This window comes from Bos mutus, chromosome 1 (assembly GCF_027580195.1).
Source record: "Bos mutus isolate GX-2022 chromosome 1, NWIPB_WYAK_1.1, whole genome shotgun sequence".
NCBI lineage: Eukaryota > Metazoa > Chordata > Mammalia > Artiodactyla > Bovidae > Bos > Bos mutus.
The window spans coordinates 134,243,749-134,256,376 of NC_091617.1; the positions used below are offsets into that span (position 1 = coordinate 134,243,749).

General features: G+C 45.5%; 1 protein-coding gene across 1 annotated transcript in view; it reads left to right on the plus strand.

Moving 5' to 3' along the window:
* Window positions 1–242: 242 nt before the first annotated feature.
* The window catches only part of TF (transferrin), a 38,030-nt gene continuing 25,644 nt past the window's right edge, over window positions 243–12,628 (plus strand). The window contains 6 exon segments of the mRNA NM_001311351.1: window positions 243–285; window positions 2,169–2,338; window positions 9,803–9,911; window positions 10,655–10,831; window positions 11,715–11,717; window positions 11,720–11,861. Of these exon segments, the coding sequence (NP_001298280.1) occupies window positions 243–285; window positions 2,169–2,338; window positions 9,803–9,911; window positions 10,655–10,831; window positions 11,715–11,717; window positions 11,720–11,861 (644 nt within the window).

Below are 12,628 nucleotides of genomic sequence, written 5' to 3' on the forward strand. Positions count from 1 at the left end.
CACTTTTTTGTTGGATTCCACCCACGGGTCTGTTCCAGAGGTCAGGAAATGAGGTGATCAGCCCCGGCGAGGAATGAAGGGGGAGGGCTGAGGGGAGATTGGGCAAGCGGGCTGCGCAAACACAAGGGGTCAAGGATTGTGCTCGGCCAGCCCCGCGGGAGATATAGGGGCGCGGGGAGCAGGGAGGCGACGCAGAAGCCGGTCGGTCTGTGCTCTGCACTCCACGTTACAGACCGGGGAGGATGAGGCCCGCTGTCCGCGCTCTGTTAGCCTGCGCGGTTCTGGGTGAGTGTGGCCGCTGGGAAGGCCCTCAACGTCGCCGGCCCGGGCGCCCCCTGCATTTCGGAACCCTCTGCACCCTCCCTGGGCTCCGCGCTGGAGCTGGAAGCCTGGGACCTTTCCTTCGCTTCTCCCTGCCGCACCCTCGCACCTGCTGCAGCACTGCCTCAGGGACAGCTCTGCGCCTGCGCGCACCTTCTGGTCCTGCTGGTGCCTCTGCCACCTTTTCACTCTCTCCTTGCTTTCCCCTCGTATCCAGTAAATCTTGTGGTAGCGGAATACAGTAAATTAGAGCACTCCCATCCCGGTTTATCAAATCCCTTTGTTGCGGCCTCAAATAAGTCCAAACTGCTTAGGATGGCCATCAAGGCCTTCCCACAGCTGGTCCCACCTCCACTGACAGTCTGATGTCCCGTGAGTGTCCTTGGTGCTGACCGTGCCACACTAGTGAGGTCTGTTGAAGGCTTCTGAGCATGGGGTTTGAAGCCAGACTTTGAAGGGTAGTGCAGCTTGGCCTGGGAAGGTCCCATGGAAATAGGTAAGGCCACAGATCCAGGCACTGGGGGAGTGCACCTTGCTGCACAGATCTGCCTGTCGCTCTTGGGCCCCCTTTGTCCTCTAACTTCTGCTGGTCACTCGTGGTGCCTTTATCTTACCTTTGGAGCCTTCTGTGTTTAGTTATTTGACTCTCCTGAAAAAGTAAGCCCCACCTTACTTTACCCTTCCCCCTCCCAACCTCAGAAGATCTCACAAGGCTGTGGAAGGTAAATGCATGACTGAGGACAAACGCCTGTCTTTGGGGCCTCAGGAGGGATGGTTTGGGGAGGCTCTGGAAGAGTGGTTTTGGCAAAGTCTGCCACTGACCCCTTGTTGCCTGGTTCGATACCCCACGGGTGGAGATGGGGTCAAGGGTGATTGGGGGAGTAAATTTCCTGTGGCCCCTCTTTTTCTATTCTGGAGAACCATTCCCTCCCCATCTCCTGCTTCGTGCATCATAGATATTTATCAGCTTTGAGTCAGCCCTGTGCTGTTGATCCACAGAGAGGAGATAACAGAGGGCTTTGGAGAGAGTGCCAACCGCTCATATCATGGGGACAACACATCTGCAACCATGGGGACTGATATTCACAGACATGGCTGGCGTTAGCTTCTCCTAGTGACAGTCCAAAGGCCTAATTGTGGAAATTGAAGGAGGGGTCTTTGGAAACAGAGAAACATTGAATATGTGGAGTTTCTAGTTTTTCCTAGAACAGAGGATGACAGATGAGCATTACAGGCAAATTCATTGCCTCATCAATCATTTACCCCTTTCTTCTGGCCAAGCAGGTGGAAAACAACTCAGAATGTTATCTTCTTTTGTTACCTGGGCAGAGACCAAAGTCTGGAGACCTGATTTCTAGACCACTCAGCTATTAAGAAGCTAGGTAACCTTGGGTAAAGCATCACTCTCTGAAAGATACTAATTAGTAGAAAATGTAATTCCTACCCTGCTGGCTGCCCAGAGTTATAGCATTGAACCAACAGCTTGATGTAACTAAAAATCCCCCGTGGATGTGGAAGTTTGTATTCCATGGCAGGCCACACGTCATGAGGTGAACGCAGGAGGCTCAGAGAACACAGAGGAACAGGTTGTTGTCGCCAATTGAGAGCTAACAGTCAAGCCAGCATCCCTCTGATCAGCACATGCTGGTCAGTGGGAAACTAAGGGGCCATAAGAATACCTGCCACTTGTCCCCAGACTCAGAAAGCAGTGGAACCTCTGCCCTTGTTGTTCATGGACAGGAGTGGGGTGAACAGGAGAGAATGGAGAGGAAGTGGCCTCCATGACCCTCCAGAGGCTGCTGCCGTCCTTCCCACTGACACAGGGACCTCTGGCATCTCTCCCCTAGGGCTGTGTCTGGCAGACCCCGAGAGAACTGTGAGATGGTGCACCATTTCAACTCATGAGGCCAATAAGTGTGCCAGTTTTCGTGAAAATGTGCTTCGTATCTTGGAGAGTGGTCCTTTTGTCTCCTGTGTGAAGAAAACCTCACACATGGATTGCATCAAGGCTATCTCGGTAAGTCACTGCCACCTAAAAGAGAGTGGAAGAAAATCCATACTTGCTCTTCCCTGTCATTTGGAATGATTCTGTACTCACAGGTAGGAGACTGATGTGTGGAACAGTCAGCCCCTGGTGCTAGTAAAATCATTTTAGAACTGAAAATAGAAGCAGTTATCTTTAATGGCTTAAAGCAACATATAACATACTCTGCTGCTGCTGCTAAGTCGCTTTAGTCATGTCTGACTCTGTGCGACCTCATAGACAGCAGCCCACTAGGCTCCTCTGTCCCTGGGATTCTCCAGGTAAGAACACTGGAGTGGGTTGCCATTTCCTCCTCCAATGCATGAAAGTGAAAAGTGAAAGTGAAGTTGCTCAGTCGTGCCCGACTCTTAAGGACCCCATGGACTGCAGCCTACCAGGCTCCTCCGTCCATGGGATTTTCCAGGCAAGAGTACTGGAGTGGGGTGCCATTGCCTTCTCCTAACATACTCTAAAAGAAGACTATTTTTGACCCACTAAGTTCTCTGAACTCAGAGAAGAAATGCATGCTATCAAAATGACCATGTAACACTATTTTGGAGGTTCTTGATGCATCACAAGAAGTAGACGAATGATACGCACAAGGAAGAGGAATACATTGTCATGATTGGAGATGATAGCTGATCCTTTTGTTCTAGGTTTTCCAAAATACTTGTTCAACATTGTTCCTGCTCATCTGAACATGGATCAGACCCTGTGCTGGGCAATGGGGCTGCAGCAGTGACTTTAAGCACACATGGTCCTGATTCTTGAGTAGGAGTAGTACAGTCCAGTCAGGAGAGAAGAAAAACATGCAAACAAGTAGACATGAAACTTCAAATTGTGTGATGTAGAATGGAGGAAAAGAAACAGAACTTTCAGAGGAAACTTGCTCTGGCCTGGGTGTCAGTGATAATCTCCCTGAAAGGGAGCAATGAATCTGAGACCCCAGGGATAAGTATGGGTAAGCCTGCCAAAAGCTACAGGTTGAATATGTCAGGTAGTGAACCATAGCATGTGCAAAGGACCTGAGACAGCAGAGAGCTGGGCTTGTTTGATTTTCTGTAGGGAAGCTAGAGTGACTGGAGCAGAGCAAGCAGGAGACTGGAAGGAGTGAGGGGTAGACATAGACTCAGTCAGATGGAGCATGAGTAACTGAAGGAATCAGTGTTTTGGTATAAATAACTGGTCTGTTGTGTGTGTGTGTGTACTGAACCTCAGTTACCATCCAGGCTTAATTATAACTCTTGATTTATGACTGACTTTCAGATTTGGTATATGCATACCCCTCTTTGTTTTAAAATACATTAATAATATGAAGTAATACTATCCACAAACCTACCAGAGGTTCTCAAAACTTCACCACTGCCAGTAGCTGACTTCTAGGGCTACTGTGTGGCAGCATGGATTCTATAGGAACTTCATCACTTGGAGCAGTGTAACCCTCTGACCCTGCTTAGAATTATCCATGTGCTTCCCTATCCAGAGAAAACAAAATCCCAAAACTTTCTTGCTTTTTATTTAAAGACTTGTATAGGTATATATTGGGCTTCCCTGGTGGCTCGGAGGTTAAAGCGTCTGCCTCCAATGTGGGAGACCAGGGTTCAATCCCTGGGTTGGGAAGATCCCCTGGAGAAGGAAATGGCAACCCACTCCAGTAGTCTTGCCTGGAGAATCCCATGGACGGAGGAGCCTGGTAGGCTACAGTCCACGGGGTCACAAAGAGTCGGACACGACTGAGCGACTTCACTTTCACTTTCATAGGTATATGTGGATGATTGCATAGTATTGCTTCTTAAAATATTTTATAAACATGTCATTACTGTGTGTTGTCTTCTCATACTTGCTATTTCCTCCTCAACGTTATACTAGGATTTCACCCATGTTGTTGAATACAGCTATTGTTCATTCATTTTCAGAGCTCTGCAAAAGCCCATTGTGTTAGTATACACAATTTATTTTTTCTTTTCTGGTCATTAGGCATTTGGATTGTTTCTAGGTTTTTGTTATTCTAATCCGGGTTTGAGGAATATTTTAATACAAATCTCCTGGTACACAAATATTACTAGTTTCTCTGTAATATATATGTACAAACAGATTTTCTGTGCCATGGGATGTGTGAGTATTTGACTTCAAAAACAATGCCAAATGTATTTGGGTTTTTAAGCAAATGCAATGTGGTTATTCAAATTTCCACTGTCAGCAGCCGTATATGATAGAATAATTCATATAATTCTTGGTGATTTTGATATTTTGTCATTATAAATTAATCACTGTCTCTGGAAGTGCTTTTAAACTAAAGTTTATTTCTCTGATATTAACATACTACATTAACTTTCTTTTAACTAGGATTGTCCTTCTGTGTCTATGTCATTCCTTTATTTTCAACTTCCTGTATGATTATCCTTCAGGTGTGTCTTATGAAAATGGTATGTTGCTGGGGATTGTGTTTATTAATGAAATCTGGTAATCTCATTTATTTTCTGTGGTAAACGTAAACCATTAATAAATTATTGCTTTCATTAATGATAAATTTGTACTTATTTCTGCCATATTACTTTTTATTTCTCATAGTCCTACTTTCCCCCAGATTTCTGATTTTTAAAAATTGAGTTTGCAGGTGTGTGTGTTCATTTGGATTGTGTTCCCTTTATTCCACTTTTCCCCCATTGAAAGTAAATTTAAACAATTTGTTTATATTCTTTAATGACTTCCCTTAAATTTTTACTGTATAATTTTAGCTTAACAAAGAGTTAACAGTAAAATAATCTTAACCCCCCCCCCACCTCTTTCTGAAACAGAAAGAGAACTCTGGACTATATTGATATTTTATGTCTGTCTTTTCTTAACTAACCCTGGAATGTAGATACTTCATGTATTTCTTGACAGTATACATACATATTATATAACTAAGTATGTGTGTGTATGCATGTGTAAGTTTGTTTAGTTCAGTTCAGTCGCTCAGTTGTGTCCGACTCTTTCCAACCCCATGGAGTGCAGTACGCAAGACCTCCCTGTCCATCATCAACTCCCGGAGTTTAACCAAATGCATGTCCATTGAGTTGGTGATGCCATCCAGCCATCTCACCCTTTGTCGTCCCCATAGCTTCCCGCATTCAATCTTTCCCAGCATCAGGATCTTTTCCAAGAGTCAGTTCTTCACATCAGGTAGCCAAAGTATTGGAGTTTCAGCTTCAACATCAGTCCTTCCAATGAATATTCAGGACTGATCTCCTTCAGGATGGACTGGTTGGATCTTCTTGCAGTCCAAGGGACTCTCAAGAGTCTTCTCCAACACCACAGTTCAAAAGCATCAATTCTTCGGTGCTTAGTTTTCTTTATAGTTCAACTCTCACATCCGTACATGACTACTGGAAAAACCATAGCCTTGACTAGATGGACCCTTGTTGGCAAAGTAATGTCTCTACTTTTTAATATGCTGTGCAGGTTGGTCATAACTTTCCTTCCAATAAGCAAGTGTCATTTAATTTCATGGCTGCAGTCACCATCTGCAGTGATTTGGAAGCCCAAAAACATAAAGTCTGCCACTATTTCCACTGTTGCCCCATCTATCTGCCATGAAGTGATGGGACTGGATGCCATGATCTTCAATGTTGAGCTTTAAACCAACTTTTTCACTCTCCTCTTGCACTTTTATCAAGAGCTCTTTAGTTCTTCTTCACTTTCTGCAATAAGGGTGGTGTCATCTGCATATCTGATATTTGATATTTCTCCCGGCAATCTTGATTCCAGCTTGTGCTTCTTCCAGCCCAGCGTTTCTCATGATGTACTCTGCATATAAGTTAAATAATCAGGGTGACAATGTATAGCCTTGATGTACTCCTTTTCCTATTTGGAACCAGTCTGTTTTTCCATGTCCAGTTCTAACTGTTGCTTCCTGACCTGCATACAAATTTCTCAAGAGGCAGGTCAGGTGGTCTGGTATTCCCATCTCTTTCAGAATTTTCCACAGTTTGTTGTGATCCACACAGTCAAAGGCTTTGACATAGTCAATAAACCAGAAATAGAAGTTTTTCTGGAACTCTCTTGCTTTTTCCATGATCCAGCGGATGTTGGCAATTTGATCTCTGGTTCCTCTGCCTTTTCTAAATCCAGCTTGAACATTTGGAAGTTCATGGTTCACGTTACTGTTAAAGCCTGGCTTGGAAAATTTTGAGCATTAGTTTACTAGTGTGTGAGACGAGTGCAATTGTGCAGTAGTTTGAACATTCTTTGGCATTGCCTTTCTTTGGGACTGGAGTGAAAGCTGACCTTTTCCAGTCCTGTGGCCACTGCTGAAATTTCCAAATTTGCTGGCATATTGAGTGCAGCACTTTCACAGCATCATCAGTGTAAGTTTGTGTATGTGCCCAAAAGTTCAGAAAGAGGGAGGAAGACACACAGAGAAATTTGGATTTATCTACATTTTTGCCATTTAATCTATTTACCATTTCTTTCTCTTTTTTATTTTTTTTAAGCTTTTAAAAAAATTTTGGCCATGGTGTATGACTTGTGGAATCTCAGTTCCCCAACCAGGGATTGGGGCTTCCCTGGTGGCTCAGTGGTAAAGAATCTGCCTGCCAATTTAGGAGATGAGAGTTTGATCTCTCAGTGGGGAGGATCCCCTGGAGAAGGAAATGGCAATCCATTCCAGTATTCTTTCCTGGAAAATTCCATGTACAGAGGAGCCTGGCAGGCTATAGTTCATGGGGTCGAAAAGAGTCGAACATGATTCAGCAATGAAAACAACAATAAAACCAGGGATGGAGCTCAGGCCATGGCGGTGAAAGGGCCAAGTCCTAACCACTAGACCACCAGGGAACGTGCTACTATTCCTTCTTATATTTCCAACCATCCTTCTGGGATGTTTGCTTTTGAAATGTGTTCTTTTGGGGATACTTTAGAGTCAATTTCTTGGTATTAAACCCTCTCCGTTGCTTGCTTGTTTTCTCTGCAAATGCTGGTCTCCCCTTTATTCTTGAATGGTAATTTTGCTGAGTGTATAATTCTAGTTTGATGCTTTTACACTATTTAAAAATATTTCCACATTGTTTCCTGACTTCCACTGTAGTCACCGAGAAGTCTGGTATCATCCTGTTTCTCCTTCAGGCATCTCACTGGATAACTTCTCGTGTCCTTGGTTGATGATGTTCCCTAGATTCACCATGAGGTTTCCAGTTGTGGGAATCTTGGTAGAGTATGTTGGATCTGTGGAATCATGCTTTTCAGGAGGTCTGGAAAAAGTACTGTCTTTCTTCTGTTTCTTTCTTTTTTTAATTCTAAGATTCCAAGAAGACACATGTCAGGCTTTCTTTTATCTGGCTTCCATATCTTTTAATCCCTCTTTCATAGCTTCTGTCTCTGCACCTCTTTTTGGCACAGATGGGCACCAAATTCATCCAGGATGAATTATTCAGATATAACTTTCAGTTCTCTAATTCTCAATTTTAATCTGTCTTATCAAACTTGTTGCCTATTCATTCACTTTTCAAATTTCAATGATTACACTTTTTGCTTCTAGAAGTTCGAGTTAATTTTTCTTTTTATTCCTGATAATCTCCTTTTCTATGCTTAGCTCTGTGATTATGACCTTCACTTTGTGCATAAAGCCCATATATAGCTCTTCTCCATTGTTTCTGGCCATTCCAAACTCCGCAGTCCTTGAGGGCCTAAGTCTGCTGCCCATGTTGATACCCATGCATCATGGCTTCCCTTCTTTTGCATTTGGTTATCTGCACTTGGAAAGTCATGTTTGATTTTAATCCTCCACCTTCCTGGGGGTTCAGGTTCCCTTCAGAATCCCTGTGGCCCTCGTGGAGTTAGGGCCACATGAGTTAGACCTTGACTTCTTAATTTCTGAGCCCCTGGGGCTCCAGTGATTCCTGCCAAGATACTGGTGTCTGGGCCAAGAAAGCCCCAACCTTACTGCTTTAAGAAAAGCTGTTTTTTTACTCATTTATTTTTATTCTGTGGTGGGTGGGGTGGGTGAGGAAAGTCTCTGGAGGTTTCACCTACCTTTGGGATACCAAGAAAGCCATAAAGATTGCTTCATATAAGGAGTCTAGTTGTGGAATAAAAGAGTCCTTCACCAACATGCATGTTGCCATACATGCATGTTCAGTTGCCATACATGGCACTGAAATGAACACTTAAAAAATGGTCAAATGATAAACCTTATGGTACATTATTTTATTACAATAAAACAACCAAAACAACTCCAACCATTGAAAGAAAAGTTTCAGCTAAACAAATATATATTTTGGCTTACATTTTTATTATATTTCATTTATAAATACTATTTTCTTGTTATTCACCTGTAACATGATGCAGATTATGGAATTATCTCCTTTGTAATTTAATTCATAAGAACTATATTTATGGAGTACTAGCAAGGGATTCAGGAAAAGTCATTTTGATTAAAGATGTTTGAAGCAAGGAAAAAAAGCAGTAAAAATGTTATGAAGTGTCTATATAAAGATGATGCATCTCACTTCAAGAGAAAATAAATTCTAGACCTAGTGGGAAGGTATCTATAATACTTCAAGTGAAATATTGGTTTAAAGAAGAGAATTAGTAAAAGCAAAAACTAAAACCAAAACAAAGCAAAACAAAACCCAGAAAGTAACAGTGTAATGGAAGAAATAAACCCACACTGCGTGGATTCAAATCCCAGCTATATGACTTACTAGTTATGTGGTCTGGGGAGCTGAGTTGGACAATGATGTCTGAGTAGTTGATTAAATGAAAAATCAGCCATAATGGAACTAAACACTCATTAATGCTCATAATGAGCATTAAACAAGTCAGTTTAGAGCATAAGAATGAAGTTAAAGCCAGAGAAAGCTCCAGTCCCTGAACAAAAGACTCCTGTGGTTATATGGACCCAGGACAGGAAGGAAAAGTACTGAATTGCAGTGGAGAAGGATGTCTTCAAGTCTCCTCCTCCCCACTGAGAGTTCTCCACAGAGACATCTGAGGGCGATCTCAGCAGAAGGCCCAAGATAAAGAGGTTGGACCTGAACTTGAAATATAAATATGTGTAAAAGCATGGCTAGGCAGAGAGACTGCAGTCCTTGACTGCAGCTCCTTCAGAGCCTGTAGTGAATGGACTGCACCCAGTCTGGTGTTGGAGCTTTTCCCCAGGAGGCCTGCTGGCAAAGCCTCTGTAAGTTAGGTCAATTTTGAATATCACAGTAGTTTTCTGGGCCAGTAGCTAGACTCCTCACCAGAAAAAAGAGAAAAATGATTCATTCCATCTTTGCAGGAATAAGGAAAATTGTGGCCAAAACCCCTCACCAGGGAAGCCGAGGTAACTGAAGCCCGTGGTGTTACGCAAGTTCTGGGCAAGCTGAGGTTTCGTCAGGTCTGAGAAGCACTACCAGCCACTTCCACACACCCAAGTATAGGTGGGCCTTTCTTGGAGGTAAGGGCTTCACTGAACTCTGGTTTGTTCTCTTTCAGAATAACGAAGCAGATGCTGTGACATTGGATGGAGGTTTGGTGTATGAGGCAGGCCTGAAGCCCAACAACCTGAAGCCTGTGGTGGCAGAGTTCCATGGGACAAAAGACAGTAAGCTCTCCCTCGGACCCAGGAAGTAATTTGTAGCCCTTGTTCCCTCCTGGTAGATACTGGGTCTTGTCTCATTCAGGCAGGTAATGGAGATTAGCTACTTATGGGCTTTCCCCACTGGGGAGTGAGTGGGGAATGAGGGGCCCTGTCAACCACCATAGATACAACTCAAGGTCTCTGGGAGCTTTGGGCTGGTTGACGTCTGGTGCTCATGACACTGACCTGCTAGGCAGGCTGTGTGCAATGAACTGAACCATTAGGGTTTAGAATAAAGAGGAGTTCTCCAAGAACCACATGCAGGGGAGAGACCACACAGGAGCATGTACCTGGAGCCCCCACAGCCTTGGATCTCATCTGAGAGCAACTCAACTGTTCCTGGGTCTGTGTAAGGAACAAAAATACTTAGAGAAAGTTAGGAATGTGGCCTCTGTTGCCACAGTTCCAGTTTCCAGGGTACAGGCAGACACTCCCTGCAAGGCCAGGGTAGGCAAGAGCACTGGGGCATGCGTGCACATAGCTTCCTTGCTCCTGGGTGTGCCTGGAGAATTATTACAAACGTCTCTTCTGTGGTCCGTCCTTTCCCCTGTAAGCCTAGCAAGGCTTTTTCCGGTCCTCTTTAGGACCCAGTCCTTCATAAATGTTACCTCTGGGTACCCCTTCCCTGCTCAGGAGCCCAGTAGTAATGAACAATGCTTCTCTGGTGGGCAGGTTGAGAGTCATTCATCCACACTGTCCCTTTGCAGACCCACAAACTCACTATTATGCTGTGGCGGTGGTGAAGAAGGGCACTGACTTCAAGCTGAATGAGCTCAGAGGCAAGAAGTCCTGCCACACAGGCCTCGGCAGGTCCGCTGGGTGGAACATCCCCATGGGCAGACTTTATAAGGAATTGCCTGATCCACAGGAATCCATTCAGAGAGGTAAGTGGGCCAGAGGGTGAGCACCCTCAGCAGGAATCTCTTCTTCAGATGCCCACACAGGCCACACCGGCATCACTCAGACATGGTTAGGTGATGATGTGTGATGGCTCTGGGAGTGGAGGTGGGAGATTACCCTGCTTCAAACGGGCAAATCTGCTGCATTAGCAGCTAATGGGGGCTGTCAAGAGTCCTTTTTACCTTGAAGCTCCTGACATCCCACCAGAGGCTGTCCTGTGGAACTGGGGGAAGGGAACAGAGGGCTTCATTCAGGGTCAAGGCTCCTGGGCCCTTTTGTCCACTTCCCTGGGGTGCTTTCATGTCATGGCTGATGATTTCCCCATTCTGCTGGAGCTTTCCTAATGGCCATCTGCTGGCTATAAACTTGGCCTACACCTCTCTGAGTGGGTCCTCCATCCGGTCTTGGAGGCCAAGTCCAACGGGACACATAGGCCTATGCCAGTCTGGTTCTTGGGGAGGAGGTAGGAGGGAAGGGGTTAAATGTGTCCCGTTTTGAAAACCTTTAGTCTTGAAGAGAGGCTTCTCAGGTGGCCCTAGTGGTAAAGAACCTGCCTGCTAACATAAGAGACTCAAGAGACATGGGTTGAATCCCTGGGTCGGGAAGATCCCCTGGAGGAGGACATGGCAACCCATCCCACTACTCTTGCCTGGGAAATCCCATGAAGAGAGGAGCCTGGTGGGTTACAGTCCATGGGATTGTAAAGAGTTGGATATGACTGAGTGCAAACACACATTCATAAAGACAAGCTGTAACTGTGGGGGTGCTGGTTTTGTTTGGGTCTCTCTTGTGAGCCTGGACTGGGAGCTGTAGTTGCCTCTGGCCAGGCTGGCTCATGCCCTGTATTTCTGTCTCTGTGTTGAGCAGCTGCGCCAACTTCTTCTCTGCCAGCTGTGTCCCCTGTGCGGATCAATCATCATTTCCCAAACTCTGTCAACTGTGTGCGGGGAAAGGGACAGACAAGTGTGCCTGCTCCAACCACGAACCATACTTCGGCTACTCAGGGGCCTTTAAGTGAGTGAGACTGGCTGCTTCTCCATCCTGGCTCCTAAGTGTCCAGTGTCTTCAGATTGGGGGGCTTCCCTGACCCGTAGCAGAGCCCAGCCTGCAAAGGGGCATCCAGGGTACCTAATACCCTCCCAGGAACTCAGTGACACAGCTGGGATTCTCCAGGCCAGGCCAGTGCATACTCTCTTCATGAGACGTTGACAAGGAAGTCCCCTCCTGGGACCCTTTCTGTCTCCCCAGAGTTTTCTCACTGGATTATGCAGAACCAGAAGTGACTGCCCTGGTGCCCAGGGTGCTCTGTGGTGACGGCCCTCTGCTCTCCATGGCATCTGTGTCACCTGCTCAGTGCCCTGGCCTCTCTCCTGCCTCCTCTCTTTGTTCCTGCACAGGCAGCTTATGTGGCTGATTTCTTGCTCCCTCTCCTCGCTTGGTTATATCCTAAAGTTTTAGAGCCAGCAAAGGGTCCCTCAAGAGACAGTATGCCTTTATCCTTCACCAGAAGTTTGAAAGCACTTCTCACTATTGAAATATCTTCAATACCTTTTTGATGCTTTGGGGCACACGGTGATAGCCCTCCAGCTCCTATGAGCTCACCCCACATCTCCTGATGCCCTGGGGATCAGCCCCTCCATGATGCTTCCTCAGCTGTGGGTCTCCATGGAGGCTTCCCCCAGGCACTATCCTTGTCCCAAGGCTGGACGGTGTGGTCAGACACTGGAGCCTGAGGAGAAGGGCCTGCCCTGCAAGAACCTCCCTAATGTGTCTCCTCTCTA